This window comes from Heloderma suspectum, chromosome 3, assembly GCF_057233095.1.
Source record: "Heloderma suspectum isolate Gila_16-S chromosome 3, 16-S_ref, whole genome shotgun sequence".
Classification (NCBI taxonomy): Eukaryota; Metazoa; Chordata; class Lepidosauria; order Squamata; family Helodermatidae; genus Heloderma; species Heloderma suspectum.
The window spans coordinates 247,588,436-247,610,305 of NC_139460.1; the positions used below are offsets into that span (position 1 = coordinate 247,588,436).

Genomic DNA, 21,870 nt, shown 5'->3' on the forward strand with positions numbered 1-21,870 from the left:
AACATATGGGATATATCATCTATTTCAAAACAAACAAACAACCCCATTATTTTCACTTTGTTTCTCATAATACCTTTTCGGTATCACTAGAGATAAATCTGCAGGAAAATTTGAGATTTCCCCCAAACTGAATGCAATCATGCTTGGAAAAAGAACAGCAACAAAATTCAAACAGTGTCTCCAAAAAGGGGAGCAAGATTACTAGTATAAAATGAAATGGAATTGATTCTTTGTTAAATGTTTTACTTGCTATAACACAAGTTTAACTGACCTACTTGATTAATATTCTAGTAATGAACTTGGGAATGCAGTTTCATTTGATTCAGTGCTAATCAATAAAATGTAATATATTCGCATCTACAGATTCCAAAACATGACATCCAACTCTGTTTTTTCCTTTCTCCTTACTGCATTGGCTTATTACAACGCAGATTAAGAACCTGCAATATTTCTTCCCATCTGTAAACAGGTTGCTCATTTCTTTGATGTCACTCATTTCACGCAGTCCAGTACCTACCAAAACTAAATGGAAGGCAGGCTGGCAACTTGAGAAAGCAGCTTGTCATTTGCCATAACATACAATGACATTATTACCTAGAGCAAAGTTTTATCTCTCTTTTTAAAAATTCACTAACCATCCACCCCTACCCCACCCACCCCTGCCAACAGTGCATTCCCACATTTTGTCACAATTTGCTACAAGTTCACCTTCTGCACCACAGACCAAAACTGTTCCAGTTAAGAATTTGTCATGGACAACCCCCTAGCTTAATTAATATAATATTTCCTTTTACTTGAGAGGAGAGGGGCACATTACCAGCAAAAGAAACAAACAGAGGGAAGAAAACGCAGCTTTGAACTCTACAGCTGCTTTGAGTATAATTTACTCAAAAGGTTGGAAGGCAAAACAGAGCAAATATATATAAGATGTAGAACAATCTAAGATCCCTGTTGTAAATCATTAAAAAAATATCAAAAGGTGTCCATAGGGAACCATTAATACACCACTGCAGAGTGACTGCACTTCATATGAAGCTCCAGGATATATTGTGCCTGACAAAGGCAGTGACTGAGTTTGGGCAATCACCGGAGCCCACTGTGGGTATTGAATATTCAAGCTGTGACTGTGGCTTGTTGTGTCATCTGAGCCCGGCAAGGATGGTTTTTTGGTCTGGCTAACAAGCCACCCACAACTCTAAAACATCCCATGGGTTCTACGTGGTTTGTTAACTATACCAACAACCCACCCTCACCAGGTTCAGACGGCACAACAGGCCGCGATCGCAGCTTGGATATTCGAAATGGCCACCCACATACGCCACAGCCCACTGTGGCTTAAATAAAGTACAGTGGGCTGCTTGATCATGCAAACAAGTCTTTCTTAGTATTCTGAGTGAAAAAAATGTCAACTAATCCTCAGTGGAACTGGTATTAGAAAATAAACAATAGTATTTAAGTCTTTGTGCATGTGGATGATCAAGCTGATACATACACGTGCTTCTGTTTTGTCTTAAGGAAAAATGCAGCTTTATTAGTTACTCACATTAAGCCAGCTCATTAAATGTCCAAACATTTATTTCTATCACTCATACAGATGCCTTAATAAGAAATATCAGTTCCTCTGTTTCCAGAAGCTAAGACAATTCTCTGTAATTTGGCCTTTTAAATTTTGACTAGTGGTTTCATCACTGTTTCAATGTTGTTTTAATGTTTCAATATGATTTTATTGGTTTTTATGTTTTATTGTTCTTACTTGAATTGTTGTACACCACACTGGTGACATTTGTGGAAAAGTGGTATATAAATATTATTAATAAGTACATAAATAATAAATGGTGGAACATGCATCTGTACGTACCTTGCTCAAAATCAGTTTAATAAAAATCACAGAATCCCCTTTTGCTCCACCATTTTATTAACTGGGGCAGGGGAAAAGGGAGCCAAAACAGTATAAGCATTTGCTGAAAGGCCTTTCCAAGTGGAATAAAATGTTGAGAACATTTGCAGAACTGATGCTATAAGCAGGTCTAGGAACCTATGTAAGCTTATTCAGAAGTAAGCCTCATTGTTTTCAATTGAGCTCATTCACAGGTTAGTGTGTACAGTACTTTACCCAACCTGGTGCCTTCCAGATGTTTTGGACTACAACTCCCATCAGACTTAGCCAGCACAGCCAAAAGTGAAGGATTATTTGGATTGTTGTCCACAATATCTGGAGGGTGTAGGTTGATGAACATTGGTGTATAGGATTGCAGACATTGTCTGGACATGTGACTTTTGTAATGTTGTTAATATGAATAATAAAACAGAAAATAACCTTTAAAAATATCAAATGCATATTGGAGTCATTGTAGTTTTTTCACTCTATTTACAGATGCAGGAAATGCAAAATATAAACTTCTTTTTTTTTAAGCATCAAAAACTTAATAGACAAGGCTTTATGCTTAGCATGCTATTATTTTCAGTCTTTTCTTTATTCTCAAAAGTAATTATGAAAGAATATTCAATCACAAATACTGCTGCTATACAAGGTATCATGGTATCTTATTGCGGGCACAACAAAGAGACCTAAAAAGCACCCAAGTAATACACTGCATCATGGAACACACTTGGAAAAGAGCAGGATGAACTCTTGTTCTATGCAGTATATGCCACAAACCAGCAGCTCCACAAACCAGACCACAGGTATATAAAGCCGAAATATGAAGAAATCAGCAACATCTGTTTTTTCAAAGATGTAACCCCAATATAGCACCAACGTATTAGCTAAAATATTACTTTAATTCCATTCCATTTTAATTCAATACCCACCAAGTTTAACTGGGTAGGCTGAACATCTAACCTTAGCTGTAATTGTTCTGAATTTTTCAAGATAATTTGAATTTTTTTTATATCCCCCACCCCAAAAAAGTACATTAAAAAGGCTCATTGGACTGGTGCAGAGAAAACAAACTATAGTTAGATCTGTAGTGGGCAATGATATTTGGTGCTTTGCTTCACAAAATCCCTACCCCACCCCAGATTACCCATGGTTAATGTTTATATTAGGACTAATTTTAACAACAGTTAAGCACTAAAGTGAGAAGCCTCCTGCTACAAGTGTAAGCCACTTTCCCCCAAAACTGTTGAAATGGAACCATAACAGCCAGACCAAATTCACCAGCTGCAAATGGGGTAACCAACTGAGGGCAGCCATTTTGGGTCACCATTAGTTTAAACCCCTACATTGAAGAGGGGCCCATCATGCTGAGAACATCTTCAGTATATTTATTGTATCCCAGAAGAATAAAGCTTGCAATCAAACCCAAATAATTGTGTGCCAGATGTAAAAAGCGTATGGTGTAAGGTTTAATAGTGCCATAAATACTGACATAGATCAAGAGGCAAGCCATGTAATACAAAAATGCTATACGTCCAATCTCACATGTTGGGCGAGGGGGGTGGGGGTGGGGAATCCTGAACATTACATATGGGAGACAACATTTACCATGCAAGTTTATGACTACTCACTAGTCAAATAAACAAAATGAAATATTTTGTGTTGCTTCAATGCATGTAGATTGCATACTGCAGACTGATATGTTGTCTATTATGCTTTTAAAAATTGTACTGGTGGGGTAGAATATCATCATGTAATTTATTGTAGAATAATTTAGAGTGGAAACATTACCTGAAGAAGGTGACAAAAAACTGCACAAGGTCCATGATGGTGTTGTGCTGTGAAAATGCAATCTATAAAAAGAAAGAGAGAAAAGTGAAATAATTTCACAGTCAATTTATACTAAAAATGCTTTAAGCAGAGGTGCTCTTTATAGCCAGTTAAAGGAAAGCAGAATAGCCAAAGTCAAGTAATATATTCAGGTCAGCCTGTTGTAGTTAATATACACCAGTTTCTAAGGCCTGCAGTATATCAGAGAATTATGTTACTCATACATCAACTAAAACATACAAACAACTAAAACCCAATGTTTTGTCCAGATTAACAGCTGAATAGAGTGGAAATATGAAGATGGTGTCATGACCCCCAATCCCAGAGTCCTGCAATACCTTGAGGAAGACTCTGAGAAGATGAGGTATGGGATGCTTCACCCAGGGGAGAACCTTTGGTGCTTTCTCCCATGTCCTTCCTATCAGAAAATATGGCCCAATCATTATTGCTGGGCTCAAAAGATGAATCCTCAACAGCGCCTCCATCTCCCCAAGCTCACAGAAGACAACAGATACAAAATTATGCAAGAACTTTTTAAAGAACACTGCTGGCTCCTCCAGGAGGTTGGGCCAAGTACAGCACAGGCTTTGTTAGCCTACATAAAGCTTCAGATGGCTTCAGCTGCTACTGAAACATCACTCCATATAGCTACAATAGGGGGAGAGCTCTGTCCAGCAGGGCCCACTGGGAGATGTCCATGTACCTGACTTCCTGAGCTCTCCCTAGAGAGACTTGATGCGATCTGACCCAGCAATGTTTGACTTGACTCTTTCATAGAAGACCTGACCTGACCAGTTCCACTTTCCCCATGAGCCTCAAGTCCCACCAGAACAGGACAGGCATTAGATACAAACGTATGTCCAATTCAATAGCTGCAACTCAAAATAGAGATATGCACATTCTTAACAGCTACATTCGGGGGCATTTTAGGGTGAACCCAAAAACAAAGCAGAAGGAAGATTAATATATGCAAAAAAGTGCAATGGGAAGAAGGAAGAGCATTGGCAGCAGCCAGAGTGCATAGAAGACATTTCAAGCTGCTTAATTAAAACTGTTAAGCTGATGAATTACAAGGCAAATATAATTTGATGCTGGGGAACACGAAACTTGCAAAATATTTAAAGCTAACATCATGATCCATCTACAGGCCATATGCATGTGAAAGAAGGCTAGATGAGGAATCATAACTATGCATGCAAATGGAAACATTATAGGCAAGTTCCTCTCTCAAATTCATCTACATGCATAGATCCATCTTTAAGAAACAGTTATCTGCTGCTCTGGTGGGGGAGTATGTTAAACAGATGATTGGTAGCTACAGCTTTCTGAAGAGTGCTCCATCCATGCCATCTTGGCTGCTAAATGTGAAGATAGCTGAATTGGGCTTAGGTCTTCAGGAAAACTCAGAATAATTTTCCTTCCTTTTGCAATGCATCTACCTTCAAAACATATTTAACTTTTTTATTTGCATCAGTTAATGATATCCCTAGAGTCATCCTTGTTCACTGTTTTGTAGTTTATATGCAGAATTTTCAGTAATCGTACTTTCAAATACTTTGCACATAAGTACTCCACAAACTGCTTACAGAAGCATATTTCCAGGTAAAGCTGAAATTCTCAGAGGACTTTACCAGAGCTAAGCTCCCATATCGCTGTGCACCACAGCCATATGTCCTACTCTTAGATATTTATTAACAGCCCTTTCTCTTCCTGCATTCCCACCATAAGTCCTAATCTTAGATATTTATTTACATTCTCTTCATACAATGCCACCATAATTCCTTGCACACCTACATAACATCTTGTTTTGTGATATTTTTTTAATATCATCATTTTTTAAGGATTAATATGTTAGAGTGCATAAATGTTGTACCTGCCTGTACACTTTATTTTGACAGTTCTTTTTCTTTCCTGTAAGTGGCCTGATTAATACAAACACTGATCACATTCAATTCTTCATAAATTCAATTTACACAGTGAATAGTATCATATGATGTTAGATGTCAAAAGTACAACTACCACACAGTAAATCAGGCAGAGAAAGAAATTAGTTTACCATGGATCAAAAACTCCCATAAAAAATCTCTCTGAAGTACTTATGCATTGGTGACAATAAATGTGTAAGTTAAAATGTAAAAATAACAACTACATTAAAACCCCTAAGAAAAAGTTAAATGGTTGGTAAACAACATAGGGTTTATTTGTCCTGATATGTAGGACATGCTGAACCCCCACACCCCAAACCCCATTTTAACAGTATTGTTAATATTTTTAATGCCATTTTCAAAGCCATAGACTTTGCTTCAAATGGGGAGAGTCAATAGCTCAGTGATAGACCACATGCTTGCCAAAAATAAGTTCACATGTTCTGTCCCTGGTATCTCCAGTTAAAATTGGTCCTCAGATACCACAACTTGGAAAGACCTCTGTCTAAGTCTTTGGAGGTCTTCTACACTCAGAAGAGACCATTTGGGGCCACATAAACCAATGTAGCTGTAGGGTTTAAAGTAACCACAGGATTCTTCAGAGCCCTAGTCAAATAACCTAGTACAAAGAGATAAAATATAACCAATTTCCAACAGAGTACTTCTTATAATGTCAGTAATAAAAAGCAATTTGCTGAAGGAGGTCCTACATTCTGCATGATGGTAATTATTTTCACTTATGGTATCAGCATTCATTTTAATTGTCCCTCATTACACAATTATTCTCAAGGAAAGCTATTGCAATCAATAATCTCAATCTTGCTGATTACAAAGAATAGCAATATAAAGAGGTTTTTTGGTACCTCAGTTATTTCCGAATCAGAAAAATAAATGCATTTTTCTATTTACATAGATCATCATATCAAAATGCAAACAAATTAACAACTAATGAATAAATGTTGCATAGGTATGGTCTGTGTATCACATGTATTTCCTTTAAATGTATACAGAGATATGTGTAAATGTCAAATACGTAGAACAGCTTCGTCTACCAGGTTTACCTCAGCCAAAGTTTACGAAGTATACGATTTGCTGTTTGTTTATAAAAATGGCCGTTGCCATATTTAAGCCTGTAAGATCACCACCCATGACACGCAATGGCTGTGTGTGAAGGGTGAATTGGAGCTGAAGGTGGTCTAGAGCCAGTGCCGACTGTTGAGCACCCTGCATCATAAATGGAAAGAGCTGGTTGGTAGCGGCAGAGGCACGGCGTCTGGCATTGCATGGTGTAGATGTGCAGTGGTGAATGGGCAGCAGAGCCAAAATGTATCATTGGCCCCACTGTGCAGTCCCATTGGCTACACTGTGCAGTCCCATGCACCCTCTATTTCTGTGCAGTGAAAGATGCTGGTAAAGACATGGGCTTCTTCTCTTTGCTTTTTGTGCAGCAGCAGCAGCTATGTACTGCTTTCATCCTCCCAATTTGTACCATCACTGATTAGATGTAAATGAGTTAGAAATGAATTTAGTTTCCATACATCATGCTACCAGAGTTTGTCCTTTCAAATTTATAAAGCAGAGTGAATAATTGCGAGTCCTTCTTCCCGCCAGTGGAGTTATTAGTCAAATCTGTAATCTATATTTCAAACACAGAAGACATGAGACATGATTTTGCCAATGATGCCAATTACTGTATTCCAATTATAATAGCTGAATTATAGAAACTATTCTATTCTGCATTGGTTAAATGTCTCTGTGAGCTAAGTGAGAACTTTTCGAAGTAATTGCCTTTCATTGTTTGAATAAGACAGCAATATTTATTTTTTTTAGATATATTTATACCCAGCCTTTCCTCATGTTGTTCAAGGAGACTTACAAAAATAGTAAAATACAACACAATAAAAACAGCAATATATTAAAGGAAAAGACAATAATAAAAGCCAGCAATAAAGCAGTTTAAATTCACTGCAGTAAGCATCATCATAAACATAATAAAAACTCAGGGAGAAAAACTAGAAGCACTGTGTATACTAAATAAAGTAGGCAGGCAATAAAAACCGAGCCTCTACAGGCCAAACGCCTTCCTAAATGGGTATGCCTTAACATTGTGGCAGAAGGAGGTGGCGAGATAAATCTCACTAAGCAGGGAGTTCCATAGTCTGGGTGTGGCCACCAGAAAGCCCTAATCTACACAGAGGTGGCTCCTACAGAGGCTCCCCCTGGCACTTTGCAAACAGTTGATTGACAGTGGGTAGTATCCAGTGTTAGTCCTACTTAGAGCAGACCCATTGAAATGAAGAGATGTTCCCTTCTCCATTTCTGTAGCTGGACAATGGTAAGTCAACAGGTGATGCAGTTGAGGCTGCGCTAGTCTTTGCCACAAAGGCATTTGGGTTAGCAGCCAGATTGGGGCGGGGGAGGGACCCACAAATCAACATTAGGTGACACAAACTGTGTTTCTTTGCTTATCTGTGAGATGAATCCTGGCTTGTTTAACACATTATGGTTAAAACAAACTATGGCTTAAAGTTCCATCTGAATGCAGCCTCTTGTCTTGCTGACTGAGCTAAAACACCAGTAGTGCAGTGGCACCAGAATCAGCAGAGATTTTTATTTTTGGTAAGCAGCCCTTGTAGTTTGTTGTGAATACATAAACACTTCAATAGGAACCAAATACAGAAAAATATATTCTCTGTGGTGTATTTTATTTTACTTGTTACACAAAATCTCTGCACCATTTGAGCTTTGGGAATAGTGTTAAAGAAACAAAGCAAGCCAGAAACGGTGGATCTAGTTTTTGAAGTCTCGCATTCTCTCTTTTGGATTATATAATAAAACCTTCAAGAAGAAAAACAGGCCAAGTAATTCTAAAAGCAAACATGGTGTAGTAGCTTAATTAAAATGTGTGTTAATAGTTGACTAAGGAAAATTCACCCAGATCTATATCCCCTGCCTTTCTGAGTAAAACATACGTGTTGTGTTTTCCTCTGGTTATTATGTAAAGCAAACATTAAAATCCAGTGAAACAGTACAACAGTTTAATTTTCCTTCAAAACACCTCTCTTGGACCTCTCCCCCCAGCATATATTTAAACGTTATATATAAGGATTGTTAACGGATTAAAGAATTTTAGGTAATGGATCGTCTACCATTCAACTACTCACATTACATCAATTTGCATATTACAAAACCATATGGGAGTCTTTTTTGACATAAAATAGGTTTGGCCTTGGAAATTAGACTACATGGGAACAGATGTCAACAGTACCTAATTGCAAACCAGTACAACACAGAAGATTAAGAATGATTTAAACACTGCTGTAGTCAAAACTCCAAATTTGAAATAATCATGTCTTGCAGTCCAAAACAGCAACAGCTATCTTCTGAAATAAAGCAAGTATAAACCTTCCCCTACTTCAGGCCAACTAGATTTTTATTTTATCCCCCACACACACGCACACACACAGACAAATACATGTTTCTGCCATCACCAGTTATGACAGTGGAGACATGTTTTTTTCACATTCATTAATTACATTATTTCATCTTTCATTGTTAATAAATTAAGAAATTATAAATAGGAAAAAATTTAAAAAGCAAGGAAACTTTAGCAGGAGGTCTTATAATCACTGGGCCCTGGTGACATATTTAACGTGATAAGGTCAGGCATAATGCAAAGTAAACTGCCTGGAGAGTGCTGATATGGATACTTAAACTCTATAGAATTATTACTTCTTCCAGTATCATCAAAAATTGTGATTGAATTTCTTCCAGGATAAAATTATTATGCACTCCCACAGAGCCAAAATGCATGTTCTGTAGCAGGAGGGGTTGGTATTGACAGAGTGTAAAGATTAACTAATTTCAGTGTCAATCCTCTGCTATCTTTTCCTGAGGAAGAACAACACCTTTTTTGAGTGAGACAACATTTGACTCTAGAAGCACAAAAGACAACACTGAGACACAAGGGGCAGAAAGTGAATTCCTGGGGCTCCTTTGCAACCTTTTCTTGGAGGAAAACAAAAAGAACAAATGGCAATCCCCACCCACTGCCCTTTGTATCTAAAAAAAGATGCAGTATATATAAAATATTCAAGAATAATACACCCATTATTTGAAAGGGAAGCATAGTTAAGAGTTGACCCAACAAGAACAGGTGACACTAATACCGGCTAATATTTTAAAATACCCAGCCATGTTGTGGATTGTGATGCTTCTTTGCCCTCAATATTTCATCTCCTTAGTTAAATACAGATAGACATCATCATCCCGCTTCAGAAACAGAAGTTCTAATCTAGTTTGTTTCTCTCTCAAAATATCTGAACCTTAACATACATATTAAACCTAATATTTTAATTAGAAATTGAACACAGACCATGTGGCAGGATTCACAGTATAACGTATAATCCAAATGCCTGACCTATTGGCTCTGGTACAAGAGTAAGGCATTAGCTAGAAGAACACAGAACTTTTTTCATTACATCTGTGGCCAGTCCTAGAATCAGCATTAGTGCAGTATGTGAGCAATTACACAACACTTCTGGGAATGTAAAAGAAGCAGGGCTGCAGAGGAATCTACTATACAGCATTCTATTTTTCAAGGCCACAGAATCGTATCATAGAATAGTAGGCTTGGAAGGGGCCTATAAGACCATTGAGTCCAACTCCCATCAGAGCCACAAAGACATGGAGCAACCTATTGTCATGGATACTAGAGAAAACCAGTTTCATTCTCATTCCAGAAGCCTTTGCTGGGACCACAGGATATATCAGATCCCACCCCACTCTGAAAAAGAGGTCCAACCTCAGAGGAGATCCAACCTCAGATCCCCCTCCCAGCCCCTGTGGAAACATCCACACCACTTACTTTTCCAACACTGCTGAGGGAGAAAAGGAGGGGTGTCGGGGGGAGGTCCAGGAGAGGTTGGGTATCTAAAGCAGTGGTCTCCAAATTTTTTTGATCACGGATCCCTATCAGTAAAATTTTTTTGAGAACACTCCCCCAATATATGCATATTTATTTATACATGATACACATATACTACTGTACTAATATATTATGCACATTATAAAACATACACAAAAATAGAAATTAAGCAATGATGAGGTAAAGATGAAATAAATAATAATTTTAAAATAATGTATTTATTAACAGTATAAAAAACTTTTTGCTCTCACTAAAAAAAATTATCGTTAATAACAATATTTTCAATGAGAGCAATGTGATTGAATACGCTTCATTATTTCTGAAAATCTTGGTTTAACACTTTGTGAGAGTGACTCGAAGGTCTGGTTCCAGATTCAGTTTATTTCAATACTTGGTTTTAATGGCTGTCATAGCGGAAAAAGACGCCTGGCAAAGATTGTTGTTGTTCAGTCGTTCAGTCGTGTGCGACTCTTTGCGACCCCATGGACCAGAGCACGCCAGGCCTTCCTGTCCTCCGCTCGTAGATCCAAATGGAAGAAGTGCATTGTTGGCTGCGCTTACTAAATCATGATACTCATTTTTCAATCCCATTCACCAATTATGCAAAGATTTTTGTTGAAATTCAGCTAGTAAACCTCCATCTTCCCTGATGTTGTTCTTGCAAACTAATCAGAACATGTTGCATTTTTATAGTTTTAACTAATGGGTTCAAAACCCACTGAAATTCTTCATTTGGAAGATTTTTAAACAGGATGGAAAATTCCATTTCTAAGTTTTTTAAGTGTGCCGATATGAGAGTTTTATAGGTGACACACTTACATTGTTTTCGGCAACAAAATCACCTACCCATGGAAACAATTCCAAACATCCATTTTCAAAATGCTCTCTCCACAACATCAGTTTCTTTCGAAAAGCAGTTACTTTCTCACTCATTTTTAAAACACTGCCCTTACCTTGAAGGGACAGATTTATTTTTTCAGAAATATCTGCAAGGTAGCATACTACTGACAGCCACTTGTCATCACAAAAACGGTCAGCAAATTGGGAACAAATCTGCTCTCCTTCGGCAGGAGGGCAGCTGCTCTGGTGCCACGGCCGAGCAAGCAACTGAGCCTTCCTCTGCCGTGCCTGGCAGAGACTGGTGCAGTTGCTCTTGGTGGCCGTGGCAGAGGTGGGATAGGACTGGAGTTGAGAAACAAATGCCATGGAGCTTCCCCCTCGGCTCCCATCCCATCCTGCTGCCACCATCACTGCGCACAGTGGCAGCTCATTGGGACAGCAGGAGGCTGCTCAATTATCAGGCAACTCGTGAACCCCAATGAATCATCTTGTGCACCCCACTTTGGAGACCACTGATCTAAAGGATCCAAAGCTCTCCTGGTCCCCAGCCACACCCCAACACCAGCTGGTAATCTATAGCATAGATTAATTCCCTCCCACTGCTTTCAGTGAGAAATGACCCCAAAGAAAATCGTGGTTGGGAGGGGGGAAAAGGAATGAAAGCACCACTCTTCCTTCACTTCTGTCCTGCTGGAATGAACCCTCAGGACTTTAGGTATCTTGGCTGCTTGGATGAGGGACCTCTCTGAAAAAAGGGTTAGGATTGCCCTGTTAATGCCCTCTTATTCTGGCATCTTGTGCCTTTCTGAACTTTACCTTGGGTTCCTTGAAACAGGAAAAAAGGCGGGATATAAATGCAATAAAATAAATAAATAAATAAATTACAAGTTGCTTGTCATCTGTGCAATTTCCTGCCTAACAATCTTTATCTTATGACTTCAAGTTCATTGTTGCTATTATCTTGCAGAGAATATTAAGAGAAAATATGGGTTTCATGGTCATTTGAGCTTGATTCTTGCTGTTTTTAGTTAGCTAATATTCTGTCAATTCAGTATTTGGAAGCCAGTTAAAAAAAAAATGGTCTTCTCTCTCACCTGCATTTTAGCATCTCACCTATCTCTTGGAAGAGAAAACAATGGCTTTAGTAAGAATGGATTCAGAGGAAAAATGGATTCAATGGAAGGTTGGTCAGCTAATAAAGTGAATACTGTTAGTATTCTTACTTATGATGCTCAATCAATGAAGATGAGAGGAAATATTTTGAAAAATAGAGTTCTGAGCAGTTAGTAATGAACATAAGAACATAAGAGCCATGCTGGATCAGACCAAGGGTCCATCTAGTCTAGCATTCTGTTCACACAGGCCAACCAGCTGTTGACCAGGAACCCACATGCAGGGCATGAGAGCAACAGCACCCTCCCACCCATGCTCCCCAGCAACTGGTGCACACAGGTTCACCGCCTCCAGTACTGGAGGTAGCTCATAGCTATCAAGACTAGTAGCCATTGATAGCCTTTTCCTCCAGGAGTAATGTAATGCAGAGGAACTGGGATCAAAGGGAGGAAACTTAAATACTATCTAAGGTTAAGAGTCTTGTTTGTGACAAGTTATTGTTTGCAAATGCTGACATAAAAATGAAGTAAATATTACTTAAAAGTTATATCCTGAATATTAGACAGTCCATTATTATGAAATGGAGTTAAAAGACCCTAGTTGAGTTAGTGATTTCATGGAAGCTCATGAGGTTTCAGGATATAAATATGAGGGTTAGTGCCCAGAGTTTTTAGAAGGTTTAAAATCAGCTCCTTTACCCTAACTTCTCTTCTCCTTTGAAACAGCCAGAAAGATCTTCTGAGTAAGATATTTTTAATTAAAAGCATGCTTTTTAAAATTTGAAAAGCTCCACAGAACAGGGATAGGCAACCTTTTTGGGCCGTGGGCACATTTGGCAATTTGAGAAAGTATCCTGGGCACCACAACAAAATGACTTGCATGGGAGGCATGGCAAAAGATAAGTAACCTACCCAAAAGACTGAATACAAGGAAGAGATGAGGGTCTGAGTCCCAACACACTAAACAATTCCTTTGAGCCCACAGTTTGCAGCACCAACAGAAACCTATTTCAAAGCCATCAGCTGGTAAGCTGGTAAGAAAATGTGTTAATTAAAACAAAAAAATGGGTGGGGTGTGGCATCTTGGTGGGCACCAAGAAAGGTGTCCAAGGCATATTGGTACCTGCAGGCACCATGTTGCCTACCCCTGCCTCAGAAAGCTTTTGAAATGTGTTTTTTTCTTGTTACTACAACCACTATTGTATTTTTGTCTGTGCTCTTATATGTTCCTATGAATCATATTCTGTAAATATCCTGGTTTGTGGAGGGTTTTTAAAGTAAATAAAGGGTTTGGGGGTTTTTCAGGAAACTTTCTTTTGAGTTTTTTTAGTTGACAATATAATCTCAACACAATACCTGTTGAACCACAAAACAAAAACAGATGCAGTTCCCTTAGGAGTTACAAGTCACTCATGATTTGCTTAGCTACAGAAGTGTGAGAACTTATCCATAAGAAGGAAGTGGAATGTGACATGGTACCAGCCTCATCTGAAGTCAGTGTACTGGAATTGCTTTCCTTGACAAGACACAAAGGCACTACCTGGGATTGGAATCTGCTGTATAGTCAATTATCTGTTGATTATCTGATAAAACATACAGCATGTAGACAATATCGTATCTAGTCTAGTCTACACAAATATGTATAAATGTCTACCTAGCCGTGAAATACAGCTATTGCTGGGTATACTGTAACAAGCTTTTTATATATATGTAGGAATATAGCAAGGGGCCGCAGTGGCTTAGTGGTTAAGATGCTGAACTGCAGACTGGAAGGTCGGCAGGTCAGCAGTTCAAGACCCGAGTGCTGCGTGACGGAGTGAGCTCCCGTCTTCAGTCCCAGCTTCTGCCAACCTAGCAGTTCGAAAGCAAGAAATTGCAAGTAGATAAATAGGTACCGCCTCGGCGGGAAAGGTAACAGCATTCCGTGCACCTTGGTGTTCAGTCATGCCGGCCACATGACCACGGAAGCGTCTTCGGACAGTGCTGGCTCTTCGGCTTAGAAACGGGGATGAGCACCGCACCCTAGAGTTGGACACAACTGGTTGGGGACACCTTTACTTTTTAGGAATATAGCAACACTGCACAAAATGGAGCATAGCATGTGCACAACTCAGATAATGAACAATAATGATGTGTAATGAAAAGAATTAAGACATCTACTCGTAAAGCCAGTAACAGATGCAAAGAAAAATTAATATAACAGGCGGAGAAAAGATGTAATTTAGAATCGGATTCACAAGAGGAACAGGAGAAAATTAAGCAGGCACATACAGTATAAGGCGCCCAGATAATGGTTGGAATCTTGTGCCAACAGGGCAGCCATCTTCTCCACCTCTAAGAATGTCCCTGGGAATTATGCTATGTCATAACATCACATTGTTCCCATGAGGTTTGCACGCCAAACTCAGCCACCCTGCGAATAAGCCACAGTAGGTTGGTTGTTCGCTGAACAACCCATGGTATGTCTGACAATTGGGCTTGCTGTGGCTTGTTCTTCCCCTCCTTCCCCCCTAGTCCTCCAGCCAGCTCTGGCAGGTAATCCAGGCACCTTTGTGGCAGAACCCGTCTTGTCTCCTTTCCCCTGACACTGGGAGCTTTCCAGCAGTGACCACTCTGTTCTCCAGTCTTGTTTATTATTATTTCTTACTGTCACTCTTGCACAAGGGTGCAGGAGCAACTGACAGCTGCTGGGGACATCGGGATAAATTTCCCCACATTCTACTGCTCTGCTGTGACTTTTGTCTAATTTCCCTGTTCTGTCAATATCCTGGTCTGTTGTTGTTGTTGTTGTTCAGTCGTGTCCGACTATTCGTGACCCCATGGACCATAGCACACCAGGCCTTCCTGTCCTGCGCTCTCTCCCGGAGCGTGCTCAAGTTCATATTCATTGCATCCGTGATGCTATCTAGCCATCTCATCCTCTGCCGTCCCCTTCTCCTTTTGCCTTCAGTCTTTCCCAGCATCAGGGTCTTTTCCAGTGAGTCTTCTCTTCCCATTAGGTGGCCAAAATATTGGAGCTTCAGCTTCATTATCTGTCCTTCCAATGAGCACTCAGGGTTGATTTCCTTTAGGATTGACTGATTTGACCTCCTTGCAGTCCAGGGGACTCGTAAGAGTCTTCTCCAGCACCACAGTTCGAAAGCATCAATTCTTCGGCGCTCAGCCTTCCTTATAGTCCAGCTCTCACAGCCATACATTACTACTGGAAAAACAATAGCTTTGATTAGACGGACCTTTGTTGGCAAGGTGATGTCTCTGCTTCTTACTATGCTGTCTAGGTTGGCCATAGCTTTCCTCCCAAGGAGCAAGCGTCTTTTAATTTCATGGCTACAGTCACCGTCTGCAGTGATCTTGGAGCCCAAGAAAGTAAAATCTGTCACTGCTTCCATTTCTTCCCCTTCTATATGCCAGGAAGTGATGGGGCCAGATGCCATGATCTTAGTTTTTTTAATGTTGAGTTTCAAACCAGCTTTTGCACTCTCCTCTTTCCCCTCAACAAGAGGCTCTTTAGATCCTCTTCACTTTCTGCCATTAGGGTGGTATCGTCTGCGTATCTGAGGTTGCTGATAGTTCTCCCGGCAATCTTAATTCCGACCTCTGATTCATCCAACCCGGCATTTCTCATGATGTACTCTGCATATAAGTTAAATAAGCAGGGTGACAATATGCAGCCTTGTCGTACTCCTTTCCCAATTTTGAACCAATCGGTTGTTCCATGTCTGGTTCTGACTGTTGCTTCTTGACCCTCGTACAGGTTTCTCAGGAGACAGGTAAGGTGGTCTGGTACTCCCACCACTTTAAGAATTTGCCACAGTTTGTTGTGATCCACACAATCAAAGGCTTTAGCGTAGTCAATGAAGCAGAAATAGACACTTTTCTGGAATTCTCTTGCTTTCTCCATGATGCAGCGAATGTTGGCGATTTGATCTCTAGTTCCTCTGCCTCTTCTAAACCCAGCTTGTACTTCCGGTAGTTCTCGGTTCGCATACTGCTGAAGCCTAGCTTTTAGGATTTTGAGCATCACCTTGCTGGCATGTGAAATGAGCGCAATTGTGCGGTAGTTTGAACACTCTTTGGCGTTGCCCTTCTTTGGAATTGGAATGTAAACTGACCTTTTCCAGTCTTGTGGCCACCGTTGAGTGTTCCAGATTTGTTGGCATATTGAATGCAGCACTTTAACAGCATCATCTTTTAGGATTTTAAATAGCTCGGCTGGAATACTGTCATCTCCGCTAGCTTTGTTGTTACTAATGCTTCCTAGGGCCCACTTGACTTCACTCTCGAGGATGTCCGGCTCAAGTTCAGTGACCGCACTATCATGGCTATCAGGGACATTCAGATCTTTCCTGTATAGTTCTTCTGCATATTCGTTCCACCTCTTCTTAATCTCATCTGCTTCTGTTAGGTCCCTGCCTTCTTTGTCCTTTATCATGCCCGTCTTTGCACAAAACGTTCCCTTGAGATCTCCGATTTTCTTGAAGAGATCTCTAGTCTTTCCCATTCTGTTGTTTTCCTCGATTTCTTTGCATTGTTCATTTAAGAAGGCCTTCTTGTCTCTCCTTGCTATTCTCTGGAACTCTGCATTCAGTTGGGTATATCTTCCCCTTTCTCCCTTGCTTTTCACTTCCCTTCTTTCCTCAGCTACTTGTAAAGCCTCATCAGACAGCCACTTTGCTTTCTTGCATTTCTTTTTCTTTGGGATGGATTTCGTTGCTGCCTCCTGAACAATGTTACGGACCTCTGTCCATAGTTCCTCAGGCACTCTGTCTATCAGGTCTAATCCCTGAAATCTATTCCTCACCTCCACTGTATATTCATCAGGGATATGATTTAGGTCATACCTGAACGGTTTAGTGGTTTTCCCGACGTTCTTCAATTTAAGCCGAAATTTTGCAAGAAGCAGCTCATGATCTGAGCCAAAGTCAGCTCCAGGTCTTGTTTTTACTGACTGTATGGAGCTTCTCCATCTTTGGCTGCAAAGGACATAATCAATCTGATTTCGATATTGACCATCTGGTGACGTCCATGTGTAGAGTCGCCTCTTGTGCTGTTGGAAAAGAGTGTTTGCTATGATTAGCTTGTTCTCTTGGCAAAACTCTATTAGCTTTTGTCCTGCTTCATTTTGTACACCAAGGCCATGCCTGCCTGTTATCCTGGTGATTTCTTGACTTCCTACTTTAGCATTCCAATCCCCTATGATGAAGAGGACATCTTTTTTTGGTGTTAGTTCTAGAAGGTGTTGTAGGTCTTCATAGAACCGATCAACCTCAGCTTCTTCGGCCTCAGTGGTTGGGGCATAGACTTGAATTACTGTGATGTTGAATGGTTTGCCTTGGATTCGTACTGAGATCATTCTATCATTTTTAAGATTGTACCCCAGTACTGCTTTTCCCACCCTTTTGTTGACTATGAGTGCTACTCCATTTCTTCTAAGGGATTCTTGCCCACAATAGTAGATATGATGGTCACCTGAATTAAATTCGCCCATGCCTGTCCATTTTAGTTCGCTGTTTCCCAAGATGTCGATGTTCAATCTTGCCATCTCATGTTTGACCACCTCCAGCTTACCTTGATTCATTGATCTGACATTCCAGGTTCCTAAACAATATTGTTCTTTACAGCATCGGATTTTCTTTTCACCACCAGACACATCCACAGCTGAGTGTCCTTTCGGGTTTGGCCCAGCCGCTTCACTCTTTCTGGCACTGCTTGGAAATTCCCTCTGCTCTTCCCCAGTAGCATATTGGACACCTTCCGACCTGAGGGGCTCATCTTCCGGCGTCATCTCTTTTAGCCTTGTGATACGTTCCATGGGGTTTTCTTGGCAAGAATACTGGAGTGGGTTGCCATTTCCTTCTCCAGTGGACCACATTTTGTCAGAACTCTCTGCCATGACCTGTCCGTCTCGGGTGGCCCTGCACGGCATAGCTTATGGCTTCACTGAGTTACGCAAGCCCCTTCGCCACAACAAGGCAGTGATCCATGAAGGGGATCCTGGTCTATGTCATGTCAAAAACTGGTGAAAAGAGCAGTAACTGCTCTGAAAAGGAGCCACAATATTGGGGGAAAGCCAGTATCTCCCCTTTCTGGACTTTTTGAAAACTCAAGGAAGTAGTGAATGGGAGGAGGACACCAACAAGTGTCAGTTCAACACTTAAAACTGAGAGGATTACATTCCCAAATAGGAACTATTGACCCTGCTCCCCCTTGGTGGACCTAGTCCTCTCATTTTCCCCCTTTTTCACTGCTTCTTGACTGCGTAAATAGGTCTCCCTTAGTATTATTTATCTATCCCTCAATATTATTTTGCCTTGATCCTTGTCAAATGTGCACAAATTAGCCTATCTGCAGTTTCACCTTGTCAATTTCCTTGTATGTTACCTACTCCATTTCCCTGCTCCCCTTGACAGTTGCAACATACAAGGACATTGACAAGGCAAGACTACACTATTGGACAGGCAGAAGTGCGGACTTGCGAAAGAACGGGAGGGGGGATTATGAACACATTTGCGTACTCCTGAAGCACTGAAAAAAAAATGGTGTAGAACAAGTGACGGTTCCTCCAAAGTGCCATTTGGGCATTGGTGGAGGGGCAGTCACTGGCAAGGGAGGCTGGAGGTGGCACTGCCAAGATCATGAAGAGTGGCATGGGCCTTTTTGGCACTCTTGCCAAGTGGTTCTGTAGCTGATTCCAGCAACCCATGAAAATTGTTCTCTTGGGTTCAGAGGACATGACAAACCACTATGAATATGAACAACCCTACGACAAGTCATGGGTTCTCAGGGTGGCTTGTCTGCAAAAATTAAGTCACCCTGGAGAACACATGCCAGGTTCAGATGACACGACAACCCACTTTGGCTGGCCACCTATAGTAGGTTGTGTCATGCGAATCCAGTCATTGTGTCCCAAAATATTTATTTATTTTATTTGTACCCTTCCTTTCTAGCAATATAAATGGCACTCAGGGTGGCTTACAATCATAAATAAAACTAGATTTAACAATAATAAAACAAATGCATTAAAACACAATTAAAAACACAATAACAAAATAAAAACAGCATCTAACTCAACAGATCCACTTACATGCCAAAGGCCTGCTTGAATAAAATAGTCTTTGCTTATCAGCAGATGGATTGCAGAGAGGGAGTAAACCCAGCCTCCCTTGGCAGGGAGATCCAAAGCCTGAAAGCATCCACCAAACACGCCTCTGGACACAACAGTCTCGAAAGAAGGGCCTCGCCTGAAGATATTAAGACCTATGCAGGCTCATAATGGAGAAGGTGGTCTTTCAGGTAGCCTGTTACCAAGCTGCATAGGACTTTATAGGTCATAACCAACACTTTCAATTCTTCCCAGAAACAGACAGGTAGCCAGTGAAGCTGTTGTAACAAGGGAGTCACATACTCCCTGTAACCGGTATCGGTCAACAGTTTGACAGCAGAATTCTGGACCAGCTGAATTCTGAACAGTTTTTGAAGGCAGCTCCACATAAAGTATGTTATAGTAGTCCAAAGGGGATGTAACAAAGGTATGCGTGACTCTGGCTAGATCAGACAGCTCTAGGAACAGGAGCATGCAAAGTACAAAAAATGGAGAAAAACTGTGCAATAGCTGGGAAATGGCCAAACAATTTGAGTTTGGGGAAAGGAGGTGAGGCAGGGAACCCACAAGAGCCAGATGGGGACCCTAGGAGGGCTAGATTTGGCCCCTGGGCCTGAGTTTCCTCACCCCTGCACCACACCATATGACTTTGTGAGAGCAACAGGAAAATGTAAAGCGGGCCAGAGTCTCCTCAAAATTCCTCAGCATGCAAGAACTCCATTTCCTATGATGCAAAGAATCCCAAGTATGCTCAGAGATCTCTAGGCTTTGGTGCCCTGAAGCTGATGACATGAGGATACTAGAGTCTGTACATAATCAGACTGTATCTGATTAATTACAAATGGAAATCATAATTTCTTCATAAAAACAAATTAACAGTGAAATGGAACCAGCAGACACAGTCCTCAGTTATGACAGCCCCTGCGGCATTTAAAACTTACACATAAATATATTTGTTTTAAAATGTTCTATAAAATGTAATGCTGGAAGAGCAGTAGAAATGTTTACCCTTGCAGGTGCAGTAGATAAATATAGAACTGCTAAGCTTACTAAAGCAGTACCCTTACTAAACATATAGTGTGCTGGTCTGACTTAATAAAGGTGGTTATTTATTTATTTATTTATTTAGGGGTGTTTTTACCCTTACAAAGATGAATATTAAGACAGTCCCTGCCCTCGAACTTACAATCTAAAAGACATGACACAAAAGGAAAAGGGATTGGGAGGAAGGAGGGGAAGGAAAGCAAATACACCAATAACTGATGTATAGGACCAGGGTGGTCGCCCCCCTGCAATGATGTTCATCCTGGGAGGCAGGAGGTGCAGCCCCCCAGTGGCCCTCAGTTCTCTAGCCGATGGATGAGAATCACTTGTGATTTTTCAACAGGCATGTAACTTTCTTGTTTAAAATCATATTGCCTGAGCTTTCTTAGAGTTTGAAACGGTTGGTTGATAAACCTGGAAAGCTAAAATATGGATTTTTATCATGTCATTGATAATTCTATAAGCAAAATCTGTCTGTCATTGGTGAGATGCCAAGGAAAGGGTAAAGTGTTTTCCTAAACATAAAGAATGCAGTTCTCCAAACATTATTTTTATGAATGCAGAGGATGCTATAAAACTGTGGGAGCTACAGAATAAATTTTTTAAAAAACTGTATTTGCAATAGTGCTTGTTCCTGGATTAGCATATTTATGAGGTTACTTGAAGAGCCTCAGCTTTTAACCCACAAATCAAAAGGTTTTTATCAGCAGAAGTAATAGATTACATGGAATTCTGTAGCCTATCCTATCCCAAAGGTAGGTGTCTTTCATAAGATTTATGTTTCCAGTGCCACTCTATAGAAATTACATTTTGTGATCTTTGCATGGCACCAATTTCCTCGGTACTTTGTTAGACATCCAAAGCAAGTTTCTCTCTGCCAGGACAGAGGCCCATTTTTGTAATGCCCCCCCCCTTTAGTTGTTGATAATACCATGAAAGACAGATATGCACACACTCTCTCTCCTTCTTGCCATACCCAGGACATTTCAATCAGATTAGCAGAGAAAGTACATTTTTTAAAAGTAAATATTATTGTTTACTCCTGTTATAAATCCAGGGAGAACACCTGATCATCATTATCTAATACAAGCCTAATAAGACACAGGAAGAATAATTACTACAATAAAGCTGCAATCTTATGCCCACTTAACTAGGAGTAAGATTCATTGAACTATGGGACTTACTTCTGAATAATCGTAGATAGGACTGCA

General features: G+C 40.3%; 1 protein-coding gene across 4 annotated transcripts in view; it reads right to left on the bottom strand.

The window, feature by feature from the left end:
• ATRNL1 (attractin like 1) overlaps positions 1-21,870 on the bottom strand; it is a 920,708-nt gene that overhangs the window by 452,568 nt on the left and 446,270 nt on the right. For 3 of the 4 annotated variants that reach the window (XM_084846134.1, XM_084846135.1, XM_084846136.1), the window contains one exon: positions 3,671-3,732. In XM_084846134.1, coding sequence (XP_084702260.1) covers positions 3,671-3,732 — 62 coding nt within the window. Of the gene's footprint in view, positions 1-3,670; positions 3,733-21,870 lie in introns of those variants that run through there. The other variant, XR_014789465.1, reaches the window with a different exon arrangement.